General features: G+C 35.9%; 1 protein-coding gene across 1 annotated transcript in view; it reads right to left on the bottom strand.

The window, feature by feature from the left end:
- The window catches only part of brsk2a (BR serine/threonine kinase 2a), a 254,881-nt gene extending 246,985 nt beyond the window's left edge, over positions 1 to 7,896 (bottom strand). Inside the window, exon 1 of the mRNA XM_016247583.1 lies at positions 7,531 to 7,896. Coding sequence (XP_016103069.1) covers positions 7,531 to 7,624 — 94 coding nt within the window. The 5' untranslated portion in view covers positions 7,625 to 7,896. The remainder of the gene's footprint in view (positions 1 to 7,530) is intronic.
- Between the last annotated feature and the right edge of the window lie 7,251 nt (positions 7,897 to 15,147).

Genomic DNA, 15,147 nt, shown 5'->3' with positions numbered 1-15,147 from the left:
AATTTAATTTTTTGGTCAATATTGATTTAAAATCTTCAACAACAAAAAAGATACTTAGGAGTATATGTCTATACAGAAACTGAGAGGTATTCACTGGAGTATAAAAAATAAGTGAGAACTTGCCCTGGCCTCCACTATTGTGCAGTATTTGGTAAGTAGTAAGCTAGTGCTCCATTCCCAACACAGCCGCTGACTGTTCACAAAAGAGCACAAAATAAAGTCTAAGAACTCTCCAGGCCACTCTATACCCACTGTAACACCTGACTATGTGATCACAAAATAAGCAGCTGTTAGAAATCTTAAATCCTGCGTAAATAAACCCAGAGCCACAGATCAAGCAAATCAACGGATGAGGACGATACAAAGCAATTGCTTCCTGTTCTTGAACAATTGTTCGTAAATTCAAGAACAATTGCACTTCAGCAATACAATTAAAATATTCATTCTTCCCTGGAGCCACAGATTCATAATTTTGCTCAACAAAACAGCAGTTTTGTTCATTTTTAAACGAAAAAGTTTTTTTAAAAATGGATAAATTAGCTACTTAAAATATAATGTTGGTTGTATTTGTAAATTATGGTTATTTTATTAAGGTCCATGCATTTTTTAATTGAATACATGTATTAACAATTAAATTAAATCTAAGGCTATTTATAATTAATTCAACTGCAGCTACTGTTCAAAAGTCTGGGGTCTGTAAGAGCTTTTTAAAAAATTTTGAAAGAAGATTCTTAAGCGTATCAAGGCTGTACATATTTCATAAAAAACACAGTCAAATCAGTAATATTGTGAAATATTATTACAATTTAAAATAAGTGTTGTCTATCTGAATATATTGTAAAATGTAATTTATTCCTGTGATGCGCAGCTGAATTTTCAGCATCATGAATCTTCAGTGTCACATGATCTTCAGAAATCAGTATAATATTCTGATTTGCTGCTCAAGAAACATTTCTGATTATTATCAATGTTGAAAAAAATATTAATGTTGAAATTTTTGAGGAAACCTTTATTTTTGAGGATCCTTTGATGAACAGAAAGTTCAAAACGACAGCATTTATTTGAAAAAGAAATCTTCTATAACATTATAAATGTCTTTACTGTCACTTTAGGTCAATTTAATGCATCCTTGTTGACAAAGTATTAATTTCTTAAAAGAAATTGCACTGATCACAAACTTTTGAACAGCAGTGGATGCTTATTTTATTTCATCATATCACAGGAACGGAGAGAGTTTGCTACGAAAGTATGTTTGAGCATTTCAGAATCAATCAAAATAACACAATTCCACGTTAAACGGCACACAGCGAGCCTGATTATGTTGTTTATCAATGTATGGTGCATGTAAACAGAGACAGCACAGATGCGTATCAGACCAACAGTCGACGGGAGACCAAGAAAACAGAAAATCTCTGATAGCGTTTGGAATTGAAGGAAAATTGAGCGTAGCGGCGCCATCACTCGGTGACAATTTCAGGGCTTTTCCACTCGTCAAAAACCTGACGACGAAACAGCAGCCTCCGATACGCCGGGTTACACTGCAAACAGAACTCAATAAAACCTGCCCAACAAGCCCTACTGCACTAAACGAAAGGCACATTTAAAGGGACGGCGCACCTAAAATAAAAAAATCAGCCATCTGCTCATTCGAAGCCTGTATGAGTTTATTTCTTCACCCAAACACACAACAGACTTGGAACGCAGTGCACAAGTCATATGGACAATTTTATGGTGCTTTTCGGAGCCCGGAAGCTCCAGTCCCCATCCACTTCCATTGTACACAAAGCTTCAGATTTTCATTTTTAGGAGAACTGTTGTTTTGTTTGGCATAAACGTTTAAAATCCTGACAAACGGTTCTTTATAGCTATCATAACTATCAGAAAAACACGGCTATCACAGCTATGACAAAAACATCAATATACCGTCGACAGTTTACACTCATTCTCTGAGTGATGGAAAATCAGTTTTGTGAGATCTCAGCTGAATTTTCACCTCTACACAATCATGCCACGGGCAAATAAACACTCATTCACTCGCTGCAGGTCAGAAACAGGCTTGTGATTAGCCTGCCATTTATTTTTCCGCATTTGCTACATTAGGCACAAGGGCACTTTTGCTGGAGAGCTTGTGATCAGCTCATTATAATCGATCAAGCTGTTGTTCACTTGCAATGTAGAAATGGTCTATGTTTGGAATTGCATTCCACCTCATCTGCATATGCAAACATTCTGTAACATTTCAGAAAATTTACATTATTACAAAGCCACTGTTTATTGTATTGTGATTAATCACCTGGGGAAGTATGGTGATATCTATTAGATACCATTTCATCCCATTCACCTGTAGTGTCTTGTTATAAGAAAACAAAATATTAAAGGGGTCATGTGATGCAAATTACTATAATATTGAAGGTTAAAATTAATGACGTTTTTACAATAATAAAGTTACAGTTACATAATATTTCTACTTCTATTAGTTTTTTATATATAAAAACATTTAAATGGTGGCTATCATAAAAACTTGATGGATTTATTCAAACATAAATTAAAAATAAACACTGATTGAGAGATTACATGAGACAGGATACAGATTGTAAAGTTGTACTCTTTCTTTTAACTTACCTTCGGATGTTTAGTCATGTTTATTTTGAGCTGAAGCTGGTATTAATGTGGAGGAGACGATCAGTTCATGTGCGCCTCGCGCTGTTGAACTGAGGTGTTACAGCGATCTGTCACTCCACATTAAACAGTGCCAAAATTGCATTTATTGTTTAAATACTGCATTACAATGGACAGAATTTGAAATCTGAGATTTGTTTCATATTAAAAGTACCAAAACACAATGTTTATTGCGATTTATTGGATGGGAAGTACCCTTCAACGTTCAGTCCATTAACTGAAAACAGGCTAGACTAATCGAATCTTGGGATTTAAGAATCGATATCGTTCCGTAAAAATGAGAATCGATTAATATCGAGATATCTATATTTTTTACCCAGCCCTACTAAATATCAGCAAACCATCAAACAAACGCACACATATAAAAAAAACACAAACATGCACATGTATAAAATATATATAAATTGAGCAAGATACAAAAAAATATCATAAAAACACAAAATATTGCAAATTATATAAAATATATTTAAACAAATTATAATTATTAGATATTAAATGCAAAAAAAATTTTATTGTACAAATCTTACAAATAAATTATAGATAGGCCTATTTATTATACAAGATATTTACAAAGTCCTGAATGATTGAATATGTTCACAGATGGAGTTCTCAGATGATCAGCAAAATATTTTGAACATTACAATGGACAGAATTTGAAATCTGAGATTTGTTTCATATTAAAAGTACCAAAACACAATGTTTATTGCGATTTATTGGATGGGAAGTACCCTTCAACGTTCAGTCCATTAACTGAAAACAGGCTAGACTAATCGAGTCTTGGGATTTAAGAATCGATATCGTTCCGTAAAAATGAGAATCGATTAATATCGAGATATCTATATTTTTTACCCAGCCCTACTAAATATCAGCAAACCATCAAACAAACGCACACATATAAAAAAAACACAAACATGCACATGTATAAAATATATATAAATTGAGCAAGATACAAAAAAATATCATAAAAACACAAAATATTGCAAATTATATAAAATATATTTAAACAAATTATAATTATTAGATATTAAATGCAAAAAAAATTTTATTGTACAAATCTTACAAATAAATTATAGATAGGCCTATTTATTATACAAGATATTTACAAAGTCCTGAATGATTGAATATGTTCACAGATGGAGTTCTCAGATGATCAGCAAAATATTTTGAACATATTTGTTCTGGATTATTAATATTAGTTCAAAAATACAAACAAATAAAATAGTAAAATATTCCAAAAATATTCTAAATTAAATATTTCATTAAATTTACTATTAATATTAGATATTAAATTTTTTTTTTTTAAACACACACAGACACAATCTGAGCATGTCCAGGTTTGCCGTCCATTCATTCATACACAGTCAACAGCTCTCGATAAGCATCTTCCAGAAACCTCCTGCAAGCGTCCTGTGTTAGATCAGCGAAGGGAAGAGGAAATATAATACTTGTAGCAAATCACACGATTCCACCCCCAGTCTTTACACAACAGCAGCAGATATGAAATTATGCAATTAAAGCTGCAGTTAAACTAAGCCGCCGCCGCAACCTTAAACCAGCATTTTTCACTCAGACTGAGGAACTCCTTAGCAACAAGAAACCAGAGGCTCTTCTCACTTCAGAAATTCAGCTTTACTTCACCTCCTCCCTCCCTCGGTGAAAGACGAGGAATTACAAACACACGTGTGTCTGTGTCGGGTCCTAATCACATAATGAACATGGCATAGATCCGCCCAGGCCTTACACTAGAAAGAACACACAGAGCTGGCATCAGGAGGATTCCTGGATAGTGAGTGAAGCAGGACTAAGAGGAAAAAGGCATAATGGTAACAGTCAGATGCCTGTGGTGCTGATCTGATTAGGCAGACAGGCAGACTAACACAAAGGAAAGCGGTAGTTGACATATACTGTGTGATCTATGAGGAACAAGCTGATTCCTGTGAGCGAAACGGAGATCGGTTTACAGTGGCTCAAAGATGCTTGGACACTTTCGAAGTTCTGAATGTCATTGTATTGTAACATTTTCCCCCATTATTAAAAGAAATGGTTCACCCTCAGGCCATCCGAGATGTAGATGAGTTTGTTTCTTCATCAGATTTGGAGAAATGTAGCATTGCATCACTTGTTCACCAAAGGATGCTCTGCATTGAATGGGTGCCGTCAGAATGAGAGTCCAAACAGCTGATAAAAACATCACAATAATCCACAAGTAACTCCAGTCCAGCAGTTAATGTCTTGTGAAGCCAAAAGCTGCATGTTTGTAAGAAACAAATCAATCATTAAGACGTTTTAACTTCAAACTGTTGCTTCTGGCTAAAATACAAGTCCTCTGTCTATAATATAACAATCCAAAAAGTCGTCTCGTCTGAATCAGGAGAGAAATCTGCACAGATCAAGCACTGTTTCCAAGCCAAAGCAGCTCTAAATAAATATGTGGCTGGATTTTGATGTGAGAGGACAACAGGAGATGGACTTTCTCACTGAAGGAAGCGTTCTTATGGATTATAGACTTTATAGATTAGAGTATTTTAGCTGGAAGCAATGGTTTGAAGTTAAAACATTGGATTTTCTTTTTCTTAAAAAAACACGCAGCTTTTCACTTCCATTCATTGATGGACTGGAGTTACTTGTGGATGTTTTTATCAGCTGTTTGGACTCTAATTCTGACGGCACCCATTCACTGCAGAGGACCCATTGGTGAGCAAGTGATGCGATGCTACATTTCTCCAAATCTGATGAAAAAACAAACTTATCTACAGATCTGAGGATGAAATAAAAAAAAATCTGCAAATTTTAATATTGGTTGAACAATTGCTCTAATGCAGAAACTACAATTAACAAAAAAAACAAAAAAAATTTAAAAGAGCAATACATTTGTTACAGTATTTATTTATCTTTGTAAATCAGCTGTCCATTCTTAGTTCACGTTAGCCTAAATAATATTAACAAATACTACTTCTGATTTTTTTTTAAATCTTTTTCTTCGTTTAACTAACTAATGTTAAAACATAGAACCTTATTGTGAAAAGTTACGAAAACATCACTTTTCTCAGAACTAACTTCGCTTTACTGAGCCATATCTGTAACGTCTTTCAATCACCGTGGTCATTTTTAGTGGATGTATGAAGTTCAACCACAGAGAGTCAAAAGTTTTTAGTTTATCTATTATTTCATTGTTTTAAAACGTTTTGTTTAACAGAGTGCTCGTGCAAACTCTAATATGTGACCCTGGAGCACAAAAGCAGTGTTAAGTCGCTGGGGTATATTTGCAGCAATAGCCAAAAATACATTGTATGGGTCAAAATGATAGATTTTTCTTTTATGCCAAAAATCATTAGCATATTAAGTAAAGATCATGTTCCATGAAGATATTTTGTAAATTTCCTACTGTAAATATATCAAAACGTAATTTTTGATTAGTAATATGCATTGCTAAGAACTTCATTTGGACAACTTTAAAGATGATTTTCTCAATATTTAGATTTTTTTGCACCCTCAGATTCCAGATGTTCAAATAGTTGTATCTCAGCCAAATATTGTCCTATCCTAACAAACCATACATCAATGGAAAGCTTATTTATTCAGCTTTCAGATGATGTATAAATCTCCATTTTTAAAAAATGACCCTTATGACTGGTTTTGTGGTCCAGGGTCACATATAAGCGTTTGTATTGTCTCTAACGCAGTGCAATTCATACATTTTAATGTGGCTAAAGTGACTAAATGCTTGTTACTGACCTGAAAAGATCAATGAATTGAACTAATAAATGCAATGAAAGGCTCTGCCTTCAGTATGACCTTACTGCATAATCAGAAAACATACAATCTCACGTTCCCATGAATAGCAGAACGACAAACGCCACTGATCAAACCACCACGGTCCAATTTTTAAGCGATCAGACCACGTATAAAATCCAACCAATCATCCTTTTGTCAGCTCCTATCTAAGAGGAACAGACAGTCAACTCATAAATCAGCACAATCATCTTCCTGAAAGCATGCACTAGCATCTTCTGGTGGAGAGGTTGTAGGAAATCACTGCTATTGTAATATTCGGAGACGGCAGATGGGCCGAAACAGCAATAAAGTGTTGCATCACTTGCTCCTCGCAGAGATTTGGTGGTTCCTACTGCCACCCCGACACATGCTCACTTCACATTTACAAAACACCTACTGTTTATATGCAATATTGCACAAATTTTTTATTATATATATATTTTTTTGTTGTTGTTGTTTTGAGTAATATATAAATACACAAATAAATAGAAATATTACATATTTACTTATGTACATAATTTTATTTTTTATTTTTTTTAAATACTAGCTACACTTGCAAATAGTTCAAAATCTCAAATATGTCTATATATATATATATATATATATATATATATATAACTACATCTGGAAATCCAAAAAGTGTGGCAGTAATGTGTGACCCGATCAGATACGGGCATCACACACCTGTAAACCGCACGCTGAAGGTGTGACCCCGCCTGCAGCTCATTCTTAGAAAAGTTCAAGCTCTCACAGGTAACTTTAGCCTAGTTCTTCTCATTTCTGAATAAATGCATGAACGCATGATTCAAAACTCGAGCGGACAAGTTCATAAGCGCGCATTCAGACCCCGCGCTGCACGCAACACACCCGAGCTGAAGAAGAAGATGAAGATGAAGATGAAGAAGAAGGATGCAGAGGCAGTTTGTTACTGAACACCGAAACAAATCAATGCCACATGCATCCAAACAGCATTACGCAACACAACGCACAATATCAGCCTCCGGACTCGGGCTGCTCTCTCTGATGGAGATCAGTAACGCGGTGCATGATGCAGCTGAAATGCCTGAAAGCACAAACCTGTCTGTCCCTTCCCGAGGGTCTTTTCTAAGCGGTACGGTCCCACGTAATTGGCATGAGGGGTAGTGTTGTTTTCTTTCCCAGACAATGACATTTTCCCCGTCTAAACACACTTCACGCGGCGCTGCAGTTCTTGGGATACAGCACTCCTCTTCTAGCTGCGCTGCACCGGAGGACGCGCTTTACTCCAGCTGAACGATGTCTGCTGTTGTTGCTCCTGCCGGTTTGGGACCGAGAGTCTGTGGCTGAGGTGGGAACAGGGCTCTTTTGACCTTTCACGGGGTGAACCGGGCGGCTTAAGATCCGACTGGCATTGCGGAGACCTGCACAGCTTGTGTCCGCCAGCGGCCGGTCTGCGAATCCGCCGACGCTACCACGGCGAAGGCGTGCTGATTAATATTCATGAGCCGAGCCGAGCCATTGGGTAGTCAGCCAACGACGTCAGCGTGAGCACATTAATATTAAAAAGCCAGTTTTTTAAGACTAAGAAACTAAAAGAGGAACAATTTTTTTTTTGTATGAATAATCGTTAATTCTGTATGTTGGCAATGGCAGATTTATTTATATAGCACCATTAATTACAACCCATGGTTGTCCAATGTGCTTTACAAAAAATAAAAAATAAAACGAAAAACACATTTACTTAAAAATACACCAAGTATAATAAAAACAATCAAATGTAAGGCATGTTCATTTAGATTATAAGCCTTATCAAACAAATGCGTTTTATTTGTTAAATAAATAAATGCGAATAATGCGATATAAATGATAATTGCAGTTGAGCTAATGTGTTTTACACAATATATGTGACCCTGGAGCACAAAACTAGTCACAAAACTGGGGGATATTTGTAGCAATAGCCAACAATACACTGTATGGGTCAAAATGATCCATTATCCATTTTTCTTTTATGCCAAAAATCATTAGGGTATTAAGTAAAGATCATGTTCGATTAAGATATTTAGTAAATTTCCTACCGTAAATATTTCTAAACTTAATGTTTGATTAGTAATATGCACTGCTAAGAACTTTATTTGGACAACTTTAAAGATGATTTTCTCAATATTTAGATTTTTTTGCACCCTCGGATTCCAGATTTTCCCAAATATTGTCCAATCCTAACAAACCATACATCAATGGAAAGCTTATTCATAAATATATAAATCTCAATTGGGTCACATCTTTTTTTCACAATTTAGTCCTGCGTTGTTTTATTATTAATGCATTGTTTGAATATTAAATGTATGTACTGATTTTATCAGCATTTATGTATTGTCATGGTTTACATTTGGCAAGCTGCTTTAATGTACATGAAATCTACTGAAGAAGCCAAGCCTTTGCCATTGGACGATGGGCGCGGGCGTCAGCAAGCCCTAATGCATATTAATGAGATGCGCCTTTGTCGTAGTAGGGGTGGTAATTGGCGCGTGATCCGCAGCGCTTAATTTGGATTGACGGAGAAGCTCGCCAAGCAGCGCGAGCGTCTGTGTGCCGCAACCTCAGTCAGCCAACAACACCTGATGAGCTCTGCCCGCTGATTGTTCTCTGACAGCAATGACACGACTGTAAAATCATCAAGATTATTTTTATATACATTTATATAATTGCATATTTTATTTTTTTATTTCATTGATGTTAGACCAAATATCTGTAAAACATTGAAATAAATGAGGGATTCTGTATGTTAAATAAACAAACAAATACATGCATATAAATAAACAAACTAACTAATTTGACCAAATGTAATGTGGAATTTGAGACCCACATTAACAACAGTTATGCTTGAAACTAAATGTCAGGAACAAAATCAGTTCCTCAAGACAGAACTTGATGTTCTCCTGCGAGATCTGCTCCTCGGGTCCATTCTGCTTCTTATAAGGTTCTTATGTTACTCGTGTTACACTGAGTAACATAAACTTACCTTGTGAACTTACTAACTCACTTATCAACCAGCCAATCAGAGCTTAGGGTTTGTTCTTAAAGGACTAGTTCACAATAAAAAGAAAGTGTTATTTACTCATCCTATTTTAGTAAATATTTTAGGAATTTTTCAGCTTATATCAGCTTAATTGTCGTTTTAAGTTTTAGTAACATTGTTGTGTTTGTCACTTTTATATTTCTACACTCTTAAAATTAAAGGTGCTTCAAAAGGTTCTTCAAGCGATGCCATAGAAGAACCATTTTTGGTTCCACAAAGAACCATTCAGTCAAAGGTTCTTTAAAGAACCATCTCTTTCGTACCTTTTTATAATCTGAAGAACCTTCTTTCGCCACAAAGAGCCTTTTGTGAAACAGAAAGGTTCTTCAGATGTTAAAGGTTCTTTAAGGAACCATTTAGACAAAAAGATTCTTCTATGGCATCGTGAAGCACCTTTATTTTTAAGAGTGTAAATAGCTTTGATTTACTTCAATTTAGAAATGTATTCGGTTTGGAATTCAAAAAAAGATTTACTCACATGATTATGTTTAGGGGTGGACCTTCATACTTACAGTGCTTCGTTTCAAAAAATCGTATGATTCGCGTCATATGAAATCGCCACCTCGTTAAATAGTTACATTTTCTATGAGATCAGGTTGGAACTCAAAAGAAGATATTTTGACATTTCAGAAGTTTCTGTCTGTATTATTAAATTCAATGTGGTCCAAAACTTTCAAGCTTAAAAAAAAAACAAAAAAACATTAAGGTATCTGTATCAGAATTATATTTCTATAACAGAATATATTTCTATAACTGAATTCTATAACATTTCCTATTGTCATGTAAGTTTTTCAAAGCTTTCATCTAATATTTATATTTTACTTAACCTTTATTTATTTCAGCTTTATTTTGATGATTTGCATGTTTGCATGTTTTCGTACGGAATCACATCATATCACCGTAAAACAAATTCCGTAAAATTTACGGTAGAAAAACGGCAGCTGTGGTTGCCGGAATTTTACCGTAAAAAATACAGTAGCAACGTTTTAGGTTTTACGGTTTTAACTTAAATTTACAGTTAAATTTCATTAACTGATATAATGTTAATATACCAACCTATTGAAGTACTGAAATCTGTTTTGCACCTTTGAAATACACTGATAACCACCAAATGCAGGTGGTGATGAGAAAGTCACATGATGAACCAAAGCCCATCACAAGCAGCTTTTAAATAATAACATATATAGAAGGTGCACAGCGTCATTCACACAAACACTAAACACCTTCATGGTAACACACATGAAACTGAAATAATGCAATAAACATTCATTTAACAACATTAGGTGTAACACACAACCCTAATATACAAAACTGATAAGAAAAACGAAGAAGAAACAGTTATTTCAACAAAAAAACATCACATTTGAAATGTAACGCAGGGAATTCTGGGAATGTCAATTTACGGTTATTCACTGTAAATTATAAGGTCTTTTTCACTTCCAAAAACTGTATACTACCATAAAATTAATGTCCAATACATGTAATGTCCAATACAGTTTTTCACCGTATATAGTAGGGGAATTTATCGTAAACCATTTAACAGGTTTTTACTGTAGCATTTTTACAGTCTTTTACCGTTAAATTCACGGTCGTTTTTTACAGTGAATCACCACCTCATCAAACAGTTATGTTTCTCTATGAGATGAAGTTGAAACTCAAAAACTTCTGAAATATTCAACAAACTATTTTCTGTCTATACACTCTTAAAAGTAAAGGTGCTTCACGATGCCATAGAAGAACCTTTTTATCTAAATGGTTCCATAAAGAACCTTTAACATCTGAAGAACCTTTCTGTTTCACAAAGGTTCTTCAGATTATAAAAAGGTAAGAAAGAGATGGTTCTTTAAAGAACCTTTGACTGAATGGTTCTTTGTAGAACCAAAACCTTTATTTTTAGTGTAGCTTATTATTAAACGTAATGGGGTCCAAATCTTTAAGCTCCAAAAAAGAATAGCATGAATTTTATCCATACACCAGACTTCTACCTACTGTATAATTCTTTCACATTTCAGAAGAAGTTTATACTTTGGATTAGTTTAATAATAAAGTTACAACTACAGCATGTTTGTGTGAATGTTGTAGCTAGCTGTTGAAAAAACCAGCACGGACCAGCTTAAGACCAGCACATGACCAGCTAAGGACCAGTTTAAACCAGCAAAGGACCATCTTAAACCAGCTCAAACCAGCATCCCAGCTTCAAAACATACCTAACCAGCATATGCTGGTTTTTTCAACAGGGCTACAAGAAGCTGATCCAGAAACACATCCAGTGAAGCCTCAGAGTCAGCAGCACCCGCCTCTCACCTCCCCATCCACAATAACAGCTCTCAGTGAGGATCTCCCTTTGAAGCATTGAGGAACATCTGTACACGTGGTGTCTAATCAAGGTTGCCAGCGAGTCCCTTGCTCCCCTGCATCACAACGACTGTGAAATTAATCAGGAGGCACAGCGAGCGGCCGCACCATTTACTGTTTACATGCTGACGACCGCAAACCAAATAAACTCGGTAAATAGCGTCCTCTTTACCTTTGATTTACCATTGCCCCGTCGTCCGTGTGTGAGCAACCAGGCGAGACGGGAATATTATACAGATTTATGCTAATGAGATGCAGATGTACATATCAGATAGAAAGGGTGAATCCGGGGAAAGCATTTGTAGATCTGAAGGGCAGGAAATGACTTAGCATGATGCTACATGGGAACGTCCGCTAAAGGTCTTACAGGTCTGTGCTAATCTGTCTCGTATTTCAGAAGTTTATGATGATGAGATGAGACACCTGTTGTTTGTAATACAAACTAACTTCCAAACATTTGCTATCGCTCGCAGCTATGAGTGCTGTTTTGGAACTTGCAGCCATAAATTGCAGTTTATTTGATATTCTACAGTGATACAAATGTTGGGGAAACTAGATTGAAACTTACTGGGGAGTATGTTTTTAAATATAAAACTTTATAAAAACGTTCATTTATTGCATCTGTGGGACGCGAGACAGAATACAAAAAAAAAAACACTTGTTGATTTTTCTGATTCACCAGAATGAATTGGACTTTTCTACTCTACATATAAGAGAGAGAACTGTTTAGAACGAACCAATTCACTAAAATGAATCAGACTGTTAAACTCTTCATCTAGCCCTGCGTTCCATTTGGAAGGGCTCATCCCTACGCCCTAATCCCTTCAAAGGGTTCACCCTCCGGAGTGAGAGCTTCGAAGGGTTCAAGGGTGTAGGGGACCAAACAACTGTTTCTTGAAGTGCCCTTCTGCGTCATCATCACGTGCCCACACGGAGGCGCCGTCATCATGCAAAGAATCTGCGTAAAGGATCATGGGAGCCCGAAGTGTCCATCAGTTGTACCCTTTGAATGAATCTTTCATTCCGAAGGGCCCTTTGAAGTGGCCGGTTTTGAAGCACTTCGTTTTGGACCGACCCTTCAATATGGCGGCCATGATTGTTTTCACTCCAAAGTGGGCGTGATGATATATCCTGTTTGGAACGCACTGTAGGACTGTTTAGGACAAACTGATTCACTAGAATGAATCAGTTTCATCTCTATGTTTAAGAGAAGAACCGTTTAGGATGAACAGATTCACTAAAATGAATCAGACTTTCCAGCTTTTACATGGGAGAATTAATCGTTTAAGATGAACTGATTCAATAGAATGAATCAGAATTTCCAACTCTAAAAATGACAGAAAGAACTGATTCACTAGAATGCATGAATCCAGCTCTACTGTACATATGAGAGAGAGAACCATTTACAACGAACATTTACAATTCACTAAAATGTATGTCACTTTCATGAGTCACACGAGAGAATGAATTGTTTAAGATGAACTGATTCAACAGAGTGAATCAAAGTGTCCAACTCCATGCATGAGGGATTAAACGATTGACATGAATGAATCAGACTTTCATCTCTACGTATGAGACACAGAACCATTTAGGACGAACAGAATCAACAGAATGAAATGAACTTTCGAGGTCGGTATAAAATCGTCTCTATATAACCAACACAGCCTCTTGGGATGAACCAATTTACTAAAATTAATTTGACTTTTCAGTTCTACTAGAAAGAGAACTGTTTAGGTTGAACCGGTTCAGTAGAATAAACCAGATTTTCCAACTCTACATGAAAGAAAGAACCGTTTATGATAAACCGAATGAATCAGATTTGACAGACAGAGCCGTTCATGATGAACCATTTCACTAGAATGAATCAGGCCTTCCAATTCTACAGATAATTGTTTAGGTCAAATAGATTCAATAGAATGAAATTTCCAACTCTGCATACCATTTTAGGATAAACTGATTCAACAGAACGAAAAGGAGTTTCAAACCCCACATATGTTCGAAGCAACCCTTTAAGATGAATGATTCAGTAGAACGAATCAGACTTTCTAGCTTTACATATATAAAATAGATATAAAGGACTGTTTAGGACAAACCGATTCACTGAAATTAATTGAACTTTTCAACTCTACATATGAGAGAGAGAACCAAAGAGATTGAATATACTGAATCAGATTTTCCAAATCTGCGTATAAAAGAGAGAACCTTTTCGTATGAATCAGTTCACTACAATGAGTTGGACTGTACATCTTCATCTAGGACCGTTTAAGATGAACTGATTCACTGGAATGAATCAGACTTTTCACAACATCAGTACGTATGATTATGCCTCAACTCGTAAAGCCACGTGCTTGACATAAAACTGCTTTTCATCTCCTCACACTGATCTTAGATCAGCTGCACAGATTGTTTGGATTCAGGTAGAGGAAGCTGGTCCAGGATCAGTGTGAGCAGAAGCAGAGTGTGATTAATTGAAGGATCAGCGGCAAACAGGGAAGCCCATCATAGCCCATCTGTAAGCGTTTAGGAGCTGGAGTCAACTGCTGCATCTCTCGTGCTCCCTGCTGCATGAGCCAGACTTCAAGAAACCATAAATCAATCTATTGATTGTTTATCTGCCCATAGACTTTAGTTTATGACCTTGATTTCTGTGCGATATACATGCATGAAAGATCTTACATTTTTAAGTGTGATTATGCCAGCAACGTTTGTGTTCGCTGTCTTTAACATGTTGTACTTGTTGAAGTTCTGTTTAAAGCTTCTCAAACTTTCAAAGATGAATTTTTCCAAACAATACAAAATAGAGGAGAATAGAGGAGAAACGAGCGAACAACATCTGAGAACAGCATGAAAGCATGGGCATGAAGGAAGGAAGGGGAATTGTGGGGTGTTTCTCTGTTTCTAATGAAAGTGCTGCCGAAATCAGAAGTTACTGTCACTGATGCCTGTGGTGAACTCTGATAGGATCATTTAAGGAAGAAAAGAAAACTGAGAATGATGAAATATATACCTGTGATGCCAGAGTTGATAAACAGGAACATTACAAACAATGTTCACACTTCATATTTCTGACGTTTGTTTTCCAGAGATCGTTTTGTTGTGCTGAAATATTTTCAACGCAGCATGAAATGATCTAAGGCAGGAGTTTTCAACCTGGGATCCATACTTTTTTTAGATAATATAAATAATACAAAATGAAAATTACAAAAGAAAAGCTATATATGTCTCTTTCTCTGTGTGTGTGTGTGTGTGTGAGTGTGTGTGTGTCTGTGTGTGTCTGTGTGTGT

This window comes from Sinocyclocheilus grahami, unplaced genomic scaffold (genome assembly GCF_001515645.1).
Source record: "Sinocyclocheilus grahami isolate Dianchi unplaced genomic scaffold, SAMN03320097.WGS_v1.1 scaffold843.1, whole genome shotgun sequence".
Taxonomy (NCBI): domain Eukaryota; kingdom Metazoa; phylum Chordata; class Actinopteri; order Cypriniformes; family Cyprinidae; genus Sinocyclocheilus; species Sinocyclocheilus grahami.
The sequence above is the reverse complement of the archived record's forward strand: the minus strand, read 5'-3'. Positions and strand labels throughout refer to the sequence as shown.